Source organism: Leptopilina boulardi, unplaced genomic scaffold (genome assembly GCF_019393585.1).
Source record: "Leptopilina boulardi isolate dan_hultmark-lab unplaced genomic scaffold, ZJU_Lbou_2.1 LbouV2_266, whole genome shotgun sequence".
NCBI lineage: Eukaryota > Metazoa > Arthropoda > Insecta > Hymenoptera > Figitidae > Leptopilina > Leptopilina boulardi.
Genome location: NW_026137825.1, coordinates 974,513 through 993,549, shown reverse-complemented (window position 1 = coordinate 993,549; position 19,037 = coordinate 974,513). Strand labels below are relative to the sequence as shown.

At 29.1% G+C, this 19,037-nt stretch overlaps 2 protein-coding genes and 2 long non-coding RNA genes across 10 annotated transcripts in view; 2 read left to right on the top strand and 2 right to left on the bottom strand.

Annotated features, from left to right (window-relative positions):
- Positions 1-327: 327 nt before the first annotated feature.
- Positions 328-19,037, bottom strand: part of LOC127281355 (putative protein FAM10A4) — a 34,801-nt gene continuing 16,091 nt past the window's right edge. Inside the window, exons 4-6 of the mRNA XM_051305037.1 lie at positions 14,373-14,588; positions 1,452-1,700; positions 328-915 (exon numbers count right to left, since the gene is read on the bottom strand). Coding sequence (XP_051160994.1) covers positions 1,464-1,700; positions 14,373-14,588 — 453 coding nt within the window. The 3' untranslated portion in view covers positions 328-915; positions 1,452-1,463. The remainder of the gene's footprint in view (positions 916-1,451; positions 1,701-14,372; positions 14,589-19,037) is intronic.
- On the bottom strand, positions 2,530-6,961 carry LOC127281366 (uncharacterized). 3 transcript variants are annotated; one of them, XR_007843003.1, is made up of 3 exons: positions 6,512-6,961; positions 4,354-5,017; positions 2,530-2,859 (listed from the first exon to the last, which is right to left on the bottom strand). It is a non-coding gene; the product is annotated as an uncharacterized LOC127281366 (long non-coding RNA). The 3 variants fall into 3 exon arrangements; XR_007843004.1 differs by lacking the exon at positions 6,512-6,961 and adding an exon at positions 5,848-6,038; XR_007843005.1 differs by lacking the exon at positions 6,512-6,961 and adding an exon at positions 5,516-5,785.
- On the top strand, positions 8,953-13,832 carry LOC127281365 (uncharacterized). Of its 5 annotated transcripts, none has more exons than XR_007843002.1 (4): positions 8,953-9,384; positions 10,547-11,376; positions 12,041-12,538; positions 13,701-13,832. It is a non-coding gene; the product is annotated as an uncharacterized LOC127281365 (long non-coding RNA). The 5 variants fall into 5 exon arrangements; XR_007843001.1 differs by lacking the exon at positions 13,701-13,832 and adding an exon at positions 13,535-13,662; XR_007842998.1 differs by lacking the exon at positions 13,701-13,832 and adding an exon at positions 13,369-13,502.
- Positions 15,305-18,921, top strand: LOC127281348 (UDP-glucosyltransferase 2-like). Its single transcript, XM_051305029.1, has 5 exons — positions 15,305-15,767; positions 15,983-16,399; positions 16,660-16,891; positions 18,201-18,426; positions 18,647-18,921. The coding sequence occupies exons 1-5, from the start codon at positions 15,348-15,350 to the stop codon at positions 18,915-18,917; spliced, it is 1,566 nt and encodes a 521-aa protein (XP_051160986.1). The 5' UTR covers positions 15,305-15,347; the 3' UTR covers positions 18,918-18,921.

Genomic DNA, 19,037 nt, shown 5'->3' with positions numbered 1-19,037 from the left:
CCTTTAGTCGGTAAGGTAAATTTCTGTGTCGGTAATTTTTAATATTTTTATTTTTCAAAAAAAAACTGTTTACCATCAGTCGGTATGGTAGATTTCTGCGTCGGTAATTTTTTATATTTTCATTTTTTAAAACTTTTCCTCACCATCAGGTGGTAATGTAGATTTCCGTGTCGGTAATTCTTGTATTTTTCAAGAACTATCTTACCATCTGTTGGTAAGGTAAAACCGATATTATTAATAATAATAATAATATAAATAATTGGAATAAGACTCGATAAAATGAAGAAAAAAAAACTAAGTAATAGTATACAATAAATAGACTAAAAATAAATTTAAGATTTTATTGAATTCTCCTACATTTATATATGTATTTACACACACATATATATAAATGCAGACAATAACTAGAATATGATTTGTAAATCGTTTTATTTTTTAGAAAAAGTAAAAAAAACTGCCTTCGTTTTCCACTCCTTATAAGAATAATTATTATTATTATTATTACATGTATAAAAAAAATTAAATGCAACTCACATTTATTATTCATATAATTTTGGCAGTTTTTTTCAATTGTAAATTCATCACTTTTTTGTAAAATATTCATTTTACATGATTATTATCAACAATTTACAACTCTTGGTGTTCAAAATTCTATGTATAAAAAAAGAAAATCTATTTTTTTTCCTAAAACAAAAAAATTTTTTTTTGATTATAAAAATCTAAATTATATTTAGTACATGTAAAATATTTGTCAACTAAATTAATTGAATTGATGATGAGAATAATTATTAAACTTTCTATAGAGTAAAAAAAATTAAAAAATAAAATGTAACATTATAATGACGTAAAAATTTTCCTCTCTGCCAGAAAGTAGGGTCCATTGAAAACTTGCAAATCTGGAGTCTTGATTGTTTTCTGAGAAGAAAGAAAAAAAAAAAATTTCTTTAGTTTTGAAATTTTTTTTTATTATTATTTTTTTGAAAAAGAAATATTAACATATTTTATTTCAAAATAAAAATTATAATCCAAATTTTATTTTTCGTTATTGAAAAAATTTTTAATATCAATATCTCAAGTTTTTTCAATATATCGATAGTTTTCAATATTATCAAGATTCATTCGATATTTCGATAATATTTGATATATCAAGATTTACTCGATATACCGATAGAATAACGATATTTCGATAGTATTCAATATATCAAGATTTATTCGATATATCGGTAAAATTCGATATAGCGATAGAGTTCGATATATCGATAAAATTCGATATTTCAATAATATTCGATATTAAAAATATTTTTTTTGTTTTTTTAATTTTAAAACTCGAAATTGATGTAAAATATATATATATTTTTTTATTGTAAAATTAAAATTCCAAACGAACTAATAAAAATAATTCTAAGGAAAATATGTGTATAAATAAAAGTGAAAAAGTAAATAAAACTTACTTTTTTTTAAATTTAATCAAGACCAACGTCATCATTGGGAGCAGATGGCTTTGGTGGTGGTGTCGCACCAGTTCCAGGAAATCCTGGCATTCCACCCATCATACCAGGAAATCCTCCCATTCCACCTGCGCCTCCGAATTTTGATGCGACCTTTGTTATTAATGACATAATCTTCGGATTATTTTGATATTTTATCATATTTAATGGATTCGAGGATATATCCTTAAATGCCTCTGCCACTTCGGGATCCTGGATAATAATTTTTATACAAATTTCATTACTAATAATTAACTATTCGATTTTTTCTATTTTTTATTTTATTTTATTTTACAATTTTCTTTTTGTTAATTCCACTATTTTTTTAGGGTTCCGTTCACGCAATGAACCGAAACGGAAAGCTTACGGTTTCACTCATGTCCCCAGTGGGAAATTGCAAAGACTGAATATTGGCTAAATATTGGACAAGTTATTTTTAATAATATTGGTCCAAGTCTGGGAGTGTAGAGACCAATGCCAAGGCTCCAATTTCAATATTGGCCCAACATTCAACCAATATTTAAAAATACAAAAAATCAGACTCTGCCAAGATTAAAAAAATTAATTGTTAAAACTAAAATGTAATAAAATTTTTAGTTATACAGAGTGTTCCAAAAGCATTGAAATTTGCAAATATCTCGAAAACTACGCATTTTCGTGATACTTCTTTTTTCACTGTTGGGTCCCGGGACCAATTTTTTGGGTTCAAAAATGTACATTTTTTTGGGAACAACTTTGTTTTGAATATTTTTTACGAAAATCCGTACTTTTCGAAATATTTGCAAGTTTCCATACTTTTGGAACACCATGTATTTATATATTATATTTTATTATATATAATAACATTATTATTTCCCTTCAGATCAAGGGTTATATATAAAATTATCCCCAATAAACGGAGAAAAAGAAAACAATATTTTCTAACGTCCTGCTAGGCATTAACAGTTATCAACAAAATAAGAGAGATATAGTGAAGATTCAGTACATACCTGTACATATATCGTACATATCGCCTAAGAAAAATTGAATTTTTTTCGGAACTTTTTTATGATTTTGGATTTTTGGGTTGGATGACTTTTAGGTGGTAACAGGTGTCTTCCTCTACTCGTATTTGGCTGTCAATTTTTTTCTACACTTTTAGGAGTATTTTGTGCAAGAAATTACAATAAAATAGTGTGCCTAAGAAAAATTGAATTTTTTTGGGAACTTTTTTATGATTTTGGATTTTTGGGTTGGATGACTTTTAGGTGGTAACAGGTGTCTTCCTCTACTCGTATTTGGCTGTCAATTTTTTTCTACACTTTTAGGAGTATTTTGTGCAAGAAATTACAATAAAATAGTGTGCCTAAGAAAAATTGAATTTTTTTGGGACCTTTTTTGTGATTTTAGATTTTTGGGTTGGATGACGTTTAGGTGGTAACAGGTGTCTTCCTCTACTCGTATATGGCTGTCAATTTTTTTCTACACTTTTAGGAGTATTTTGTGCAAGAAATTACAATAAAATAGTGTGCCTAAGAAAAATTGAATTTTTTTGGGAACTTTTTTATGATTTTGGATTTTTGGGTTGGATGACTTTTAGGTGGTAACAGGTGTCTTCCTCTACTCGTATTTGGCTGTCAATTTTTTTCTACACTTTTAGGAGTATTTTGTGCAAGAAATTACAATAAAATAGTGTGCCTAAGAAAAATTGAATTTTTTTGGGAACTTTTTTATGATTTTGGATTTTTAGGTTGGATGACTTTTAGGTGGTAACAGGTGTCTTCCTCTACTCGTATTTGGCTGTCAATTTTTTTCTACACTTTTAGGACTATTTTGTGCAAGAAATTACAATAAAATAGTGTGCCTAAGAAAAATTGAATTTTTTTGGGACCTTTTTTGTGATTTTGGATTTTTGGGTTGGATGACTTTTAGGTGGTAACAGGTGTCTTCCTCTACTCGTATTTGGCTGTCAATTTTTTTCTACACTTTTAGGAGTATTTTGTGCAAGAAATTACAATAAAATAGTGTGCCTAAGAAAAATTGAATTTTTTTGGGAACTTTTTTATGATTTTGGATTTTTGGGTTGGATGACTTTTAGGTGGTAACAGGTGTCTTCCTCTACTCGTATTTGGCTGTCAATTTTTTTCTACACTTTTAGGAGTATTTTGTGCAAGAAATTACAATAAAATAGTGTGCCTAAGAAAAATTGAATTTTTTTGGGACCTTTTTTGTGATTTTGGATTTTTGGGTTGGATGACTTTTAGGTGGTAACAGGTGTCTTCCTCTACTCGTATTTGGCTGTCAATTTTTTTCTACACTTTTAGGAGTATTTTGTGCAAGAAATTACAAAAAAATAGTGTGCCTAAGAAAAATTGAATTTTTTTGGGACCTTTTTTGTGATTTTAGATTTTTGGGTTGGATGACGTTTAGGTGGTAACAGGTGTCTTCCTCTACTCGTATATGGCTGTCAATTTTTTTCTACACTTTTAGGAGTATTTTGTGCAAGAAATTACAATAAAATAGTGTGCCTAAGAAAAATTGAATTTTTTTGGGAACTTTTTTATGATTTTGGATTTTTGGGTTGGATGACTTTTAGGTGGTAACAGGTGTCTTCCTCTACTCGTATTTGGCTGTCAATTTTTTTCTACACTTTTAGGAGTATTTTGTGCAAGAAATTACAATAAAATAGTGTGCCTAAGAAAAATTGAATTTTTTTGGGAACTTTTTTATGATTTTGGATTTTTAGGTTGGATGACTTTTAGGTGGTAACAGGTGTCTTCCTCTACTCGTATTTGGCTGTCAATTTTTTTCTACACTTTTAGGACTATTTTGTGCAAGAAATTACAATAAAATAGTGTGCCTAAGAAAAATTGAATTTTTTTGGGACCTTTTTTGTGATTTTGGATTTTTGGGTTGGATGACTTTTAGGTGGTAACAGGTGTCTTCCTCTACTCGTATTTGGCTGTCAATTTTTTTCTACACTTTTAGGAGTATTTTGTGCAAGAAATTACAATAAAATAGTGTGCCTAAGAAAAATTGAATTTTTTTGGGAACTTTTTTATGATTTTGGATTTTTGGGTTGGATGACTTTTAGGTGGTAACAGGTGTCTTCCTCTACTCGTATTTGGCTGTCAATTTTTTTCTACACTTTTAGGAGTATTTTGTGCAAGAAATTACAATAAAATAGTGTGCCTAAGAAAAATTGAATTTTTTTGGGACCTTTTTTGTGATTTTGGATTTTTGGGTTGGATGACTTTTAGGTGGTAACAGGTGTCTTCCTCTACTCGTATTTGGCTGTCAATTTTTTTCTACACTTTTAGGAGTATTTTGTGCAAGAAATTACAATAAAATAGTGTGCCTAAGAAAAATTGAATTTTTTTGGGAACTTTTTTATGATTTTGGATTTATGGGTTGGATGACTTTTAGGTGGTAACAGGTGTCTTCCTCTACTCGTATTTGGCTGTCAATTTTTTTCTACACTTTTAGGAGTATTTTGTGCAAGAAATTACAATAAAATAGTGTGCCTAAGAAAAATTGAATTTTTTTGGGACCTTTTTTGTGATTTTAGATTTTTGGGTTGGATGACGTTTAGGTGGTAACAGGTGTCTTCCTCTACTCGTATATGGCTGTCAATTTTTTTCTACACTTTTAGGAGTATTTTGTGCAAGAAATTACAATAAAATAGTGTGCCTAAGAAAAATTGAATTTTTTTGGGAACTTTTTTATGATTTTGGATTTTTGGGTTGGATGACTTTTAGGTGGTAACAGGTGTCTTCCTCTACTCGTATTTGGCTGTCAATTTTTTTCTACACTTTTAGGAGTATTTTGTGCAAGAAATTACAATAAAATAGTGTGCCTAAGAAAAATTGAATTTTTTTGGGAACTTTTTTATGATTTTGGATTTTTAGGTTGGATGACTTTTAGGTGGTAACAGGTGTCTTCCTCTACTCGTATTTGGCTGTCAATTTTTTTCTACACTTTTAGGACTATTTTGTGCAAGAAATTACAATAAAATAGTGTGCCTAAGAAAAATTGAATTTTTTTGGGACCTTTTTTGTGATTTTGGATTTTTGGGTTGGATGACTTTTAGGTGGTAACAGGTGTCTTCCTCTACTCGTATTTGGCTGTCAATTTTTTTCTACACTTTTAGGAGTATTTTGTGCAAGAAATTACAATAAAATAGTGTGCCTAAGAAAAATTGAATTTTTTTGGGAACTTTTTTATGATTTTGGATTTTTAGGTTGGATGACTTTTAGGTGGTAACAGGTGTCTTCCTCTACTCGTATTTGGCTGTCAATTTTTTTCTACACTTTTAGGACTATTTTGTGCAAGAAATTACAATAAAATAGTGTGCCTAAGAAAAATTGAATTTTTTTGGGACCTTTTTTGTGATTTTGGATTTTTGGGTTGGATGACTTTTAGGTGGTAACAGGTGTCTTCCTCTACTCGTATTTGGCTGTCAATTTTTTTCTACACTTTTAGGAGTATTTTGTGCAAGAAATTACAATAAAATAGTGTGCCTAAGAAAAATTGAATTTTTTTGGGAACTTTTTTATGATTTTGGATTTTTGGGTTGGATGACGTTTAGGTGGTAACAGGTGTCTTCCTCTACTCGTATATGGCTGTCAATTTTTTTCTACACTTTTAGGAGTATTTTGTGCAAGAAATTACAATAAAATAGTGTGCCTAAGAAAAATTGAATTTTTTTGGGAACTTTTTTATGATTTTGGATTTTTGGGTTGGATGACTTTTAGGTGGTAACAGGTGTCTTCCTCTACTCGTATTTGGCTGTCAATTTTTTTCTACACTTTTAGGAGTATTTTGTGCAAGAAATTACAATAAAATAGTGTGCCTAAGAAAAATTGAATTTTTTTGGGAACTTTTTTATGATTTTGGATTTTTAGGTTGGATGACTTTTAGGTGGTAACAGGTGTCTTCCTCTACTCGTATTTGGCTGTCAATTTTTTTCTACACTTTTAGGACTATTTTGTGCAAGAAATTACAATAAAATAGTGTGCCTAAGAAAAATTGAATTTTTTTGGGACCTTTTTTGTGATTTTGGATTTTTGGGTTGGATGACTTTTAGGTGGTAACAGGTGTCTTCCTCTACTCGTATTTGGCTGTCAATTTTTTTCTACACTTTTAGGAGTATTTTGTGCAAGAAATTACAATAAAATAGTGTGCCTAAGAAAAATTGAATTTTTTTGGGAACTTTTTTATGATTTTGGATTTTTGGGTTGGATGACTTTTAGGTGGTAACAGGTGTCTTCCTCTACTCGTATTTGGCTGTCAATTTTTTTCTACACTTTTAGGAGTATTTTGTGCAAGAAATTACAATAAAATAGTGTGCCTAAGAAAAATTGAATTTTTTTGGGACCTTTTTTGTGATTTTGGATTTTTGGGTTGGATGACTTTTAGGTGGTAACAGGTGTCTTCCTCTACTCGTATTTGGCTGTCAATTTTTTTCTACACTTTTAGGAGTATTTTGTGCAAGAAATTACAAAAAAATAGTGTGCCTAAGAAAAATTGAATTTTTTTGGGACCTTTTTTGTGATTTTAGATTTTTGGGTTGGATGACGTTTAGGTGGTAACAGGTGTCTTCCTCTACTCGTATATGGCTGTCAATTTTTTTCTACACTTTTAGGAGTATTTTGTGCAAGAAATTACAATAAAATAGTGTGCCTAAGAAAAATTGAATTTTTTTGGGAACTTTTTTATGATTTTGGATTTTTGGGTTGGATGACTTTTAGGTGGTAACAGGTGTCTTCCTCTACTCGTATTTGGCTGTCAATTTTTTTCTACACTTTTAGGAGTATTTTGTGCAAGAAATTACAATAAAATAGTGTGCCTAAGAAAAATTGAATTTTTTTGGGAACTTTTTTATGATTTTGGATTTTTAGGTTGGATGACTTTTAGGTGGTAACAGGTGTCTTCCTCTACTCGTATTTGGCTGTCAATTTTTTTCTACACTTTTAGGACTATTTTGTGCAAGAAATTACAATAAAATAGTGTGCCTAAGAAAAATTGAATTTTTTTGGGACCTTTTTTGTGATTTTGGATTTTTGGGTTGGATGACTTTTAGGTGGTAACAGGTGTCTTCCTCTACTCGTATTTGTCTGTCAATTTTTTTCTACACTTTTAGGAGTATTTTGTGCAAGAAATTACAATAAAATAGTGTGCCTAAGAAAAATTGAATTTTTTTGGGAACTTTTTTATGATTTTGGATTTTTGGGTTGGATGACTTTTAGGTGGTAACAGGTGTCTTCCTCTACTCGTATTTGGCTGTCAATTTTTTTCTACACTTTTAGGAGTATTTTGTGCAAGAAATTACAATAAAATAGTGTGCCTAAGAAAAATTGAATTTTTTTGGGACCTTTTTTGTGATTTTGGATTTTTGGGTTGGATGACTTTTAGGTGGTAACAGGTGTCTTCCTCTACTCGTATTTGGCTGTCAATTTTTTTCTACACTTTTAGGAGTATTTTGTGCAAGAAATTACAATAAAATAGTGTGCCTAAGAAAAATTGAATTTTTTTGGGAACTTTTTTATGATTTTGGATTTTTGGGTTGGATGACTTTTAGGTGGTAACAGGTGTCTTCCTCTACTCGTATTTGGCTGTCAATTTTTTTCTACACTTTTAGGAGTATTTTGTGCAAGAAATTACAATAAAATAGTGTGCCTAAGAAAAATTGAATTTTTTTGGGACCTTTTTTGTGATTTTAGATTTTTGGGTTGGATGACGTTTAGGTGGTAACAGGTGTCTTCCTCTACTCGTATATGGCTGTCAATTTTTTTCTACACTTTTAGGAGTATTTTGTGCAAGAAATTACAATAAAATAGTGTGCCTAAGAAAAATTGAATTTTTTTGGGAACTTTTTTATGATTTTGGATTTTTGGGTTGGATGACTTTTAGGTGGTAACAGGTGTCTTCCTCTACTCGTATTTGGCTGTCAATTTTTTTCTACACTTTTAGGAGTATTTTGTGCAAGAAATTACAATAAAATAGTGTGCCTAAGAAAAATTGAATTTTTTTGGGACCATTTTTGTGATTTTAGATTTTTGGGTTGGATGACGTTTAGGTGGTAACAGGTGTCTTCCTCTACTCGTATATGGCTGTCAATTTTTTTCTACACTTTTAGGAGTATTTTGTGCAAGAAATTACAATAAAATAGTGTGCCTAAGAAAAATTGAATTTTTTTGGGAACTTTTTTATGATTTTGGATTTTTAGGTTGGATGACTTTTAGGTGGTAACAGGTGTCTTCCTCTACTCGTATTTGGCTGTCAATTTTTTTCTACACTTTTAGGAGTATTTTGTGCAAGAAATTACAATAAAATAGTGTGCCTAAGAAAAATTGAATTTTTTTGGGACCTTTTTTGTGATTTTGGATTTTTGGGTTGGATGACTTTTAGGTGGTAACAGGTGTCTTCCTCTACTCGTATTTGGCTGTCAATTTTTTTCTACACTTTTAGGAGTATTTTATGCAAGAAATTACAATAAAATAGTGTGCCTAAGAAAAATTGAATTTTTTTGGGAACTTTTTTATGATTTTGGATTTTTGGGTTGGATGACTTTTAGGTGGTAACAGGTGTCTTCCTCTACTCGTATTTGGCTGTCAATTTTTTTCTACACTTTTAGGAGTATTTTGTGCAAGAAATTACAATAAAATAGTGTGCCTAAGAAAAATTGAATTTTTTTCGGAACTTTTTTATGATTTTGGATTTTTGGGTTGGATGACTTTTAGGTGGTAACAGGTGTCTTCCTCTACTCGTATTTGGCTGTCAATTTTTTTCTACACTTTTAGGAGTATTTTGTGCAAGAAATTACAATAAAATAGTGTGCCTAAGAAAAATTGAATTTTTTTGGGAACTTTTTTATGATTTTGGATTTTTGGGTTGGATGACTTTTAGGTGGTAACAGGTGTCTTCCTCTACTCGTATTTGGCTGTCAATTTTTTTCTACACTTTTAGGAGTATTTTGTGCAAGAAATTACAAAAAAATAGTGTGCCTAAGAAAAATTGAATTTTTTTGGGACCTTTTTTGTGATTTTAGATTTTTGGGTTGGATGACGTTTAGGTGGTAACAGGTGTCTTCCTCTACTCGTATATGGCTGTCAATTTTTTTCTACACTTTTAGGAGTATTTTGTGCAAGAAATTACAATAAAATAGTGTGCCTAAGAAAAATTGAATTTTTTTGGGAACTTTTTTATGATTTTGGATTTTTGGGTTGGATGACTTTTAGGTGGTAACAGGTGTCTTCCTCTACTCGTATTTGGCTGTCAATTTTTTTCTACACTTTTAGGAGTATTTTGTGCAAGAAATTACAATAAAATAGTGTGCCTAAGAAAAATTGAATTTTTTTGGGACCTTTTTTGTGATTTTGGATTTTTGGGTTGGATGACTTTTAGGTGGTAACAGGTGTCTTCCTCTACTCGTATTTGGCTGTCAATTTTTTTCTACACTTTTAGGAGTATTTTGTGCAAGAAATTACAATAAAATAGTGTGCCTAAGAAAAATTGAATTTTTTTGGGAACTTTTTTATGATTTTGGATTTTTGGGTTGGATGACTTTTAGGTGGTAACAGGTGTCTTCCTCTACTCGTATTTGGCTGTCAATTTTTTTCTACACTTTTAGGAGTATTTTGTGCAAGAAATTACAATAAAATAGTGTGCCTAAGAAAAATTGAATTTTTTTGGGACCTTTTTTGTGATTTTAGATTTTTGGGTTGGATGACGTTTAGGTGGTAACAGGTGTCTTCCTCTACTCGTATATGGCTGTCAATTTTTTTCTACACTTTTAGGAGTATTTTGTGCAAGAAATTACAATAAAATAGTGTGCCTAAGAAAAATTGAATTTTTTTGGGAACTTTTTTATGATTTTGGATTTTTGGGTTGGATGACTTTTAGGTGGTAACAGGTGTCTTCCTCTACTCGTATTTGGCTGTCAATTTTTTTCTACACTTTTAGGAGTATTTTGTGCAAGAAATTACAATAAAATAGTGTGCCTAAGAAAAATTGAATTTTTTTGGGACCTTTTTTGTGATTTTGGATTTTTGGGTTGGATGACTTTTAGGTGGTAACAGGTGTCTTCCTCTACTCGTATTTGGCTGTCAATTTTTTTCTACACTTTTAGGAGTATTTTGTGCAAGAAATTACAATAAAATAGTGTGCCTAAGAAAAATTGAATTTTTTTGGGAACTTTTTTATGATTTTGGATTTTTGGGTTGGATGACTTTTAGGTGGTAACAGGTGTCTTCCTCTACTCGTATTTGGCTGTCAATTTTTTTCTACACTTTTAGGAGTATTTTGTGCAAGAAATTACAATAAAATAGTGTGCCTAAGAAAAATTGAATTTTTTTGGGACCTTTTTTGTGATTTTAGATTTTTGGGTTGGATGACGTTTAGGTGGTAACAGGTGTCTTCCTCTACTCGTATATGGCTGTCAATTTTTTTCTACACTTTTAGGAGTATTTTGTGCAAGAAATTACAATAAAATAGTGTGCCTAAGAAAAATTGAATTTTTTTGGGAACTTTTTTATGATTTTGGATTTTTGGGTTGGATGACTTTTAGGTGGTAACAGGTGTCTTCCTCTACTCGTATTTGGCTGTCAATTTTTTTCTACACTTTTAGGAGTATTTTGTGCAAGAAATTACAATAAAATAGTGTGCCTAAGAAAAATTGAATTTTTTTGGGAACTTTTTTATGATTTTGGATTTTTGGGTTGGATGACTTTTAGGTGGTAACAGGTGTCTTCCTCTACTCGTATTTGGCTGTCAATTTTTTTCTACACTTTTAGGAGTATTTTGTGCAAGAAATTACAATAAAATAGTGTGCCTAAGAAAAATTGAATTTTTTTGGGAACTTTTTTATGATTTTGGATTTTTGGGTTGGATGACTTTTAGGTGGTAACAGGTGTCTTCCGCTACTCGTATTTGGCTGTCAATTTTTTTCTACACTTTTAGGAGTATTTTGTGCAAGAAATTACAATAAAATAGTGTGCCTAAGAAAAATTGAATTTTTTTGGGACCTTTTTTGTGATTTTGGATTTTTGGGTTGGATGACTTTTAGGTGGTAACAGGTGTCTTCCTCTACTCGTATTTGGCTGTCAATTTTTTTCTACACTTTTAGGAGTATTTTGTGCAAGAAATTACAATAAAATAGTGTGCCTAAGAAAAATTGAATTTTTTTGGGACCTTTTTTGTGATTTTGGATTTTTGGGTTGGATGACTTTTAGGTGGTAACAGGTGTCTTCCTCTACTCGTATTTGGCTGTCAATTTTTTTCTACACTTTTAGGAGTATTTTATGCAAGAAATTACAATAAAATAGTGTGCCTAAGAAAAATTGAATTTTTTTGGGAACTTTTTTATGATTTTGGATTTTTGGGTTGGATGACTTTTAGGTGGTAACAGGTGTCTTCCTCTACTCGTATTTGGCTGTCAATTTTTTTCTACACTTTTAGGAGTATTTTGTGCAAGAAATTACAATAAAATAGTGTGCCTAAGAAAAATTGAATTTTTTTCGGAACTTTTTTATGATTTTGGATTTTTGGGTTGGATGACTTTTAGGTGGTAACAGGTGTCTTCCTCTACTCGTATTTGGCTGTCAATTTTTTTCTACACTTTTAGGAGTATTTTGTGCAAGAAATTACAATAAAATAGTGTGCCTAAGAAAAATTGAATTTTTTTGGGAACTTTTTTATGATTTTGGATTTTTGGGTTGGATGACTTTTAGGTGGTAACAGGTGTCTTCCTCTACTCGTATTTGGCTGTCAATTTTTTTCTACACTTTTAGGAGTATTTTGTGCAAGAAATTACAATAAAATAGTGTGCCTAAGAAAAATTGAATTTTTTTGGGAACTTTTTTATGATTTTGGATTTTTGGGTTGGATGACTTTTAGGTGGTAACAGGTGTCTTCCTCTACTCGTATTTGGCTGTCAATTTTTTTCTACACTTTTAGGAGTATTTTGTGCAAGAAATTACAATAAAATAGTGTGCCTAAGAAAAATTGAACTTTTTTGGGAACTTTTTTATGATTTTGGATTTTTGGGTTGGATGACTTTTAGGTGGTAACAGGTGTCTTCCTCTACTCGTATTTGGCTGTCAATTGTTTTCTACACTTTTAGGAGTATTTTGTGCAAGAAATTACAATAAAATAGTGTGCCTAAGAAAAATTGAATTTTTTTGGGAACTTTTTTATGATTTTGGATTTTTGGGTTGGATGACTTTTAGGTGGTAACAGGTGTCTTCCTCTACTCGTATTTGGCTGTCAATTTTTTTCTACACTTTTAGGAGTATTTTGTGCAAGAAATTACAATAAAATAGTGTGCCTAAGAAAAATTGAATTTTTTTGGGAACTTTTTTATGATTTTGGATTTTTGGGTTGGATGACTTTTAGGTGGTAACAGGTGTCTTCCTCTACTCGTATTTGGCTGTCAATTTTTTTCTACACTTTTAGGAGTATTTTGTGCAAGAAATTACAATAAAATAGTGTGCCTAAGAAAAATTGAATTTTTTTGGGAACTTTTTTATGATTTTGGATTTTTAGGTTGGATGACTTTTAGGTGGTAACAGGTGTCTTCCTCTACTCGTATTTGGCTGTCAATTTTTTTCTACACTTTTAGGAGTATTTTGTGCAAGAAATTACAATAAAATAGTGTGCCTAAGAAAAATTGAATTTTTTTGGGACCTTTTTTGTGATTTTGGATTTTTGGGTTGGATGACTTTTAGGTGGTAACAGGTGTCTTCCTCTACTCGTATTTGGCTGTCAATTTTTTTCTACACTTTTAGGAGTATTTTGTGCAAGAAATTACAATAAAATAGTGTGCCTAAGAAAAATTGAATTTTTTTGGGACCTTTTTTGTGATTTTGGATTTTTGGGTTGGATGACTTTTAGGTGGTAACAGGTGTCTTCCTCTACTCGTATTTGGCTGTCAATTTTTTTCTACACTTTTAGGAGTATTTTGTGCAAGAAATTACAATAAAATAGTGTGCCTAAGAAAAATTGAATTTTTTTGGGAACTTTTTTATGATTTTTGATTTTTGGGTTGGATGACTTTTAGGTGGTAACAGGTGTCTTCCTCTACTCGTATTTGGCTGTCAATTTTTTTCTACACTTTTAGGAGTATTTTGTGCAAGAAATTACAATAAAATAGTGTGCCTAAGAAAAATTGAATTTTTTTGGGACCTTTTTGGTGATTTTGGATTTTTGGGTTGGATGACTTTTAGGTGGTAACAGGTGTCTTCCTCTACTCGTATTTGGCTGTCAATTTTTTTCTACACTTTTAGGAGTATTTTGTGCAAGAAATTACAATAAAATAGTGTGCCTAAGAAAAATTGAATTTTTTTGGGAACTGTTTTATGATTTTGGATTTTTGGGTTGGATGACTTTTAGGTGGTAACAGGTGTCTTCCTCTACTCGGATCAGGGTGTAATTTTTTTTCTACACTTTTAGGTGTATTTAGTGCAAGAAATTGCAATAAAATAGTCTGCCTAAGAAAAATTGAATTTTTTTGGGAACTTTTTTATGATTTTGGACGGCTTTTTGGTGGTAAAAGGGGTCTTCCTCTACTCGTATTTGTCTGTCAATTGTTTTCTACACTTTTAGGTGTATTTTGTGCAAGAATTTGTAATCTTAATTATTGTCTGTCTATGAAAAATTGAATTTTTTTGAATTTTGAGGATTCCGTTCACGTAGTGAACCGGAACGGAACCCTTATGGTTTAACTTGGTAGTCATATTTAATTTTATGTGTAGATTTTACGAAAAATATAGCTAACCCTTTTGAAATATTATATTTAAATATATAAATTTATATAATCGTGAACGGAACCCTATGTAAGCGAGTGTAACTCGTACTTGACCAATTTTTTTACTTTCTGTATTAAAAAAAAGATAAATCTGGACAAACCTGGAAAGATTCAAGAACGTCGGGATCGCTCAAAAATTCATGAAAATCATTCATTCCCGGTGCACCACCTGCGGAATCGGTTTGTGAAGGTCGTGTATTATCTTCGCGATCTTTCGCAGCTTCTCGTGCTTTTTGCAATCTCTCTTGTCGCTTCTGCTCTTGTTTCTCGGATGCTTTGCGCTCCTGTTTTCTTTTGTGTTCCTCAATTTTTCTCGCCTATGATTACACAAATTCGTATATATTTACACGGAAAAAAAGAAAAAGTAACTTTTACTACTTTAAAAGTAAAATTGGACCTGTCCGAAGTTTCTGCGCATCTCTGGCAACTTTTACTCCAAAAATAGTCAAATTTACTTCAGAAATAGTAAAAATTACTACGGAAACAGTAAAATTTACTACAGAAAGAGTCAATTTTACTATTTTTCGAGTAAAAGTTGCCAGAGATGCGCAGAAACTTCGGACAGGTCCAATTTTACTTTTAAAGTAGTAAAAGTTACTTTATTCGTTTTTCCATTTTTCTCCGTGTAATATTACATGTTTTCTTTTTTTATTAATTATTAATAAAAAATAAAAAAAAATTCATTTTTAAAATAATGAATCAGTGAAACGGATAAATAATAATAGTACAATTAAATAATAATTTCCAGATACAAGAAAATTAAAATATTGATATTGTTTTTTTATTTATTAATTAAAATAAATAAATTAATATTGTATTAATTATTATAATAATGAATAATTAAAATGAATGAATAAAAACATACATATTTAAATAATAATTTCCATCTACAAGAGATTATAAAATTAGAATTTCCTTTATTTTGTCCTGGAAAAAATATTAAGAAAATAAAAAAAAATACACATAAAAATAAATTTTATCTTTTCATGTCTTATCAAGGAAACTTATAGCGACATCGTTTCATAATAAAAAGAAAAGAAAAGACAGATAACAACACTTTTGTACAAGTTTCAATCATGACGTTCATTCAACGATATGTAATATTTGTTTTTTTCATTTTTTATTTATTTATCCATTTAAGTGAGGAATCGAGAATTTTGGCAATTTTTCCAAATTCAAAAAATGAAGAGATTTTTAATAAGGCACTTGTGAAAATTTTACTAGAACGAGGACATCACGTGGATCTTATTACATCATTTGAAATGTTAATTTTATCAGAAAATTATAAATTATTATTTAATTTAGAAAAAATTTTTAACTATTCAAATTTTTATTTATCAAATGAATTTAATTATTTGACAATTCCGTCTAATTCAATTTGGCATACGTCCAAGAATTATGCCAATGAACTTTGTAATATTATGGGAAATAAAAAAATACAAAAACTTTTACGTGAAATCAAAAAAAATTCCCATTATGATGTTATTTTAATGGAGGTAAGTTTTTATTAATTTTGTTTTTACATTTTTTCCCCATAATTGTTTAATAATAATAATAATAATAATAATAATAATAATAAATTAATTATATTTTAATTGAATTTTTTAATTTAATAATAATTAAATATTATTATCATTAATTTTTAAAGTTGTAAATAAATAATATACATTAAAAAAAAATTTTAATACTTGTAATTAAATTTTTATTCTAGATTTTTGGAGCGAAATGTTTCATTGGTCTTGGAGAATTTTTGAAACTGCCAATAATAACAATTTCAAATTTTTTTCAATTGCCATTGATAGATAAATCAATTGGGAATTCAAAATCAATATTTATTTCAAATAATTTTATGGACTTGAGTGAAATAGGAAATTTTGTTACTCGTTTAAAAAAAAATTTACTAAAATATTTTCAAACTTATCAATTATACTATTATACACAGAGACAAACAGAAATAATGAGAAAATATCTCGATCCAAATATGCCAGAAATTGGAGAAATTGAAAAAAATATTTCTCTAATTTTATTGAATTCACATTTCAATCTTAATTCAACGAAAGCTGTGACAAATGAAATTATTCAAATTGGAGGATTACACATCAATGAAGACAAAATCAAATTATCACTAGTAAAAAAAAATTTAATTATTAATTTTTCATAAATAATATAAATTAAAAGAAATTAAAAGAAAAAATTTACCTAATTCCGCAGAAAAATTAATTAATTATTTAAATTTAATTATTTTTTAATTAATAAATAATTAAACACATATTTAACATTAATTATTCTTTAATTATTCTTTAATTATTAAATAATTATTTATTAAATATTAATAACTAGGCGTAATTAATTAAAATTAAATAATTAAATTTTTTTTGCTTCTTTAAGAAACTAAAAAGCTGGATGGATAAAAGTACAAAAGGAATTGTTTATTTTGATTTGGGCTCAAAAATATTAATGGAAAATTTGCCAAAAAAAATTATTATCGCCTTTTTAGCGTCTTTTGGAAAAATAAAATTCTATCGTATTTTAATGAAAATCAAAAATATCGAGAACTTTCCTCTCGAACTTCCGAGAAATGTCAAAACATTTACAAACATATCCAGAATTCAAGTCTTAGGTATTTTTCTATATAAATATTATGATATTTTATCAATTTTCATTTTCAAACTTCAAATATATATCGATTCTATTGACATAACCTCAAAATTAAAAAAATATTTCAAAATCATAAAAATAATTGTAATTGAAATTAATTTTCTTTAAGGTTATATTAAAAATTTAATTATTATTCAACTTAAAATAAAATATTATTTAAATTTTCATTGAAAAATTTTTAATTGAAAATAATAATAATTAAGAAATTTTTCTTAAAATTTTAAAATTAGCTTAATTCTAATATCATCATTTTAATTCTATCATTTTTAATAACGCCATATTTAGCGAATCACCACTAATATTTGTTTTCAAGAATATTGCTATCATTTTTAATGACGCCATATTTACCGAATCATCACTAATTTTAGTTTTCAAGAATATCGCTATCATTTTTAATGACGCCATGTTGGTGAATCTCCGCTTCTTTTCGGTTTTAAGAATATCGCTATCATTCTTAATGACGCCATATTTACCGAATCATCACTAATTTTAGTTTTCAAGAATATCGCTATCATTTTTAATAACACCATATTTACCGAATCATCACTAATTTTAGTTTTCAAGAATATCGCTATCATTTTTAATAACGCCATATTTACCGAATCACCACTAATTTTAATTTTCAAAAATATCGCTATCATTTTTAATGACGCCATATTTACCGAATCATCACTAATTTTAGTTTTCAAGAATATCGCTATCATTTTTAATGACGCCATGTTGGTGAATCTCCGCTTCTTTTCGGTTTTAAAAATATCGCTATCATTTTTAATAACACCATATTTACCGAATCATTACTAATTTTAGTTTTCAAGAATATCGCTATCATTTTTAATGACGCCATGTTGGTGAATCTCCGCTTCTTTTCGGTTTTAAGAATATCGCTATCATTTTTAATGACGCCATGTTAGTAATTCATTCCCTGAATCTCCGCTTCTTTTCGGTTTTAAGAATATCGCTATCATTTTTAATAACACCATATTTACCGAATCATCACTAATTTTAGTTTTCAAGAATATCGCTATCATTTTTAATAACGCCATATTTACCGAATCATCACTAATTTTAATTTTCAAGAATATCGCTATCATTTTTAATGACACCATATTAGCAAATCATTCAGAGAATCTCCGCTTATTTTCGTTTTCAAGATTATCGCTATCATTTTTAATAAAACCTTGTTAGTAATTCATTCACAGATTCGCCGCTTATTTTCTATTTTAGGAATATTGCTATAAATTATTTTTTTTACAAAGTTTAATTTTTTTCAGCTCATAAAAATGTCAAAGCATTCATAACGCTAGGAGAAAATTTGGCTATTCAAGAAGCGCTTTATTTTGCAATTCCTATTATAGGAATATCAATTTCGTCAGATCATTCTCAAAATTTGCGAGAACTTGTTCAAAAATTTGTAGCCTTTGAAATAAATTTCGAAAATCTTAATGAGCGTCATATTAGCGAAGCTTTGACAATTGTTTTAAAAGTCAAATTGTTTCGGTATGTAGTGCAATGTGGATAATAATTTCTTTTAGGTTGCTATGGCAACGGTTGTCATAGTAACGGTTGCTATGGTAACCGGTAGCTTAGCAACAGTTGCCCTAGAAACCGTTGCTATGGTAACCGGTGCCTTAGCAACCGCTACTATTTTTAAAACCATAAAATGGTTAATAAAAAATAAAATACAAGTGAATTAATTTTTTTTCATCAAAATTTTCAGAATTCAAACGCAACGATGGTCAAAAATTTTCAAGGATCGTGCCTTAAGTGCCAAAGACACTGCCATTTATTGGATAGAGTACATAATTAAAAATGGACCAAATTCACTAAAATCACCTACACCTTCCCCACTCTGGTATCAAACCGAATTTCTAGATATTTATGCATTTTTATTAATTTCTCTTTTATCATTCACATGCTTAATTGTTCGATTAATAAAAAAACTTATTAAAATAAATGAAAAATTTTTCATAAAAATAAAAAGAAATTAACAAATTTTTAAATTCATTATTTTTTTACACAATTTTAATAATAGCAGAACAAAAATTAATCTTTCGTAAAGAATAAGATGGAAAAAAAAATTTTTTGTAAAAAAACTAATTTCCCGTCTA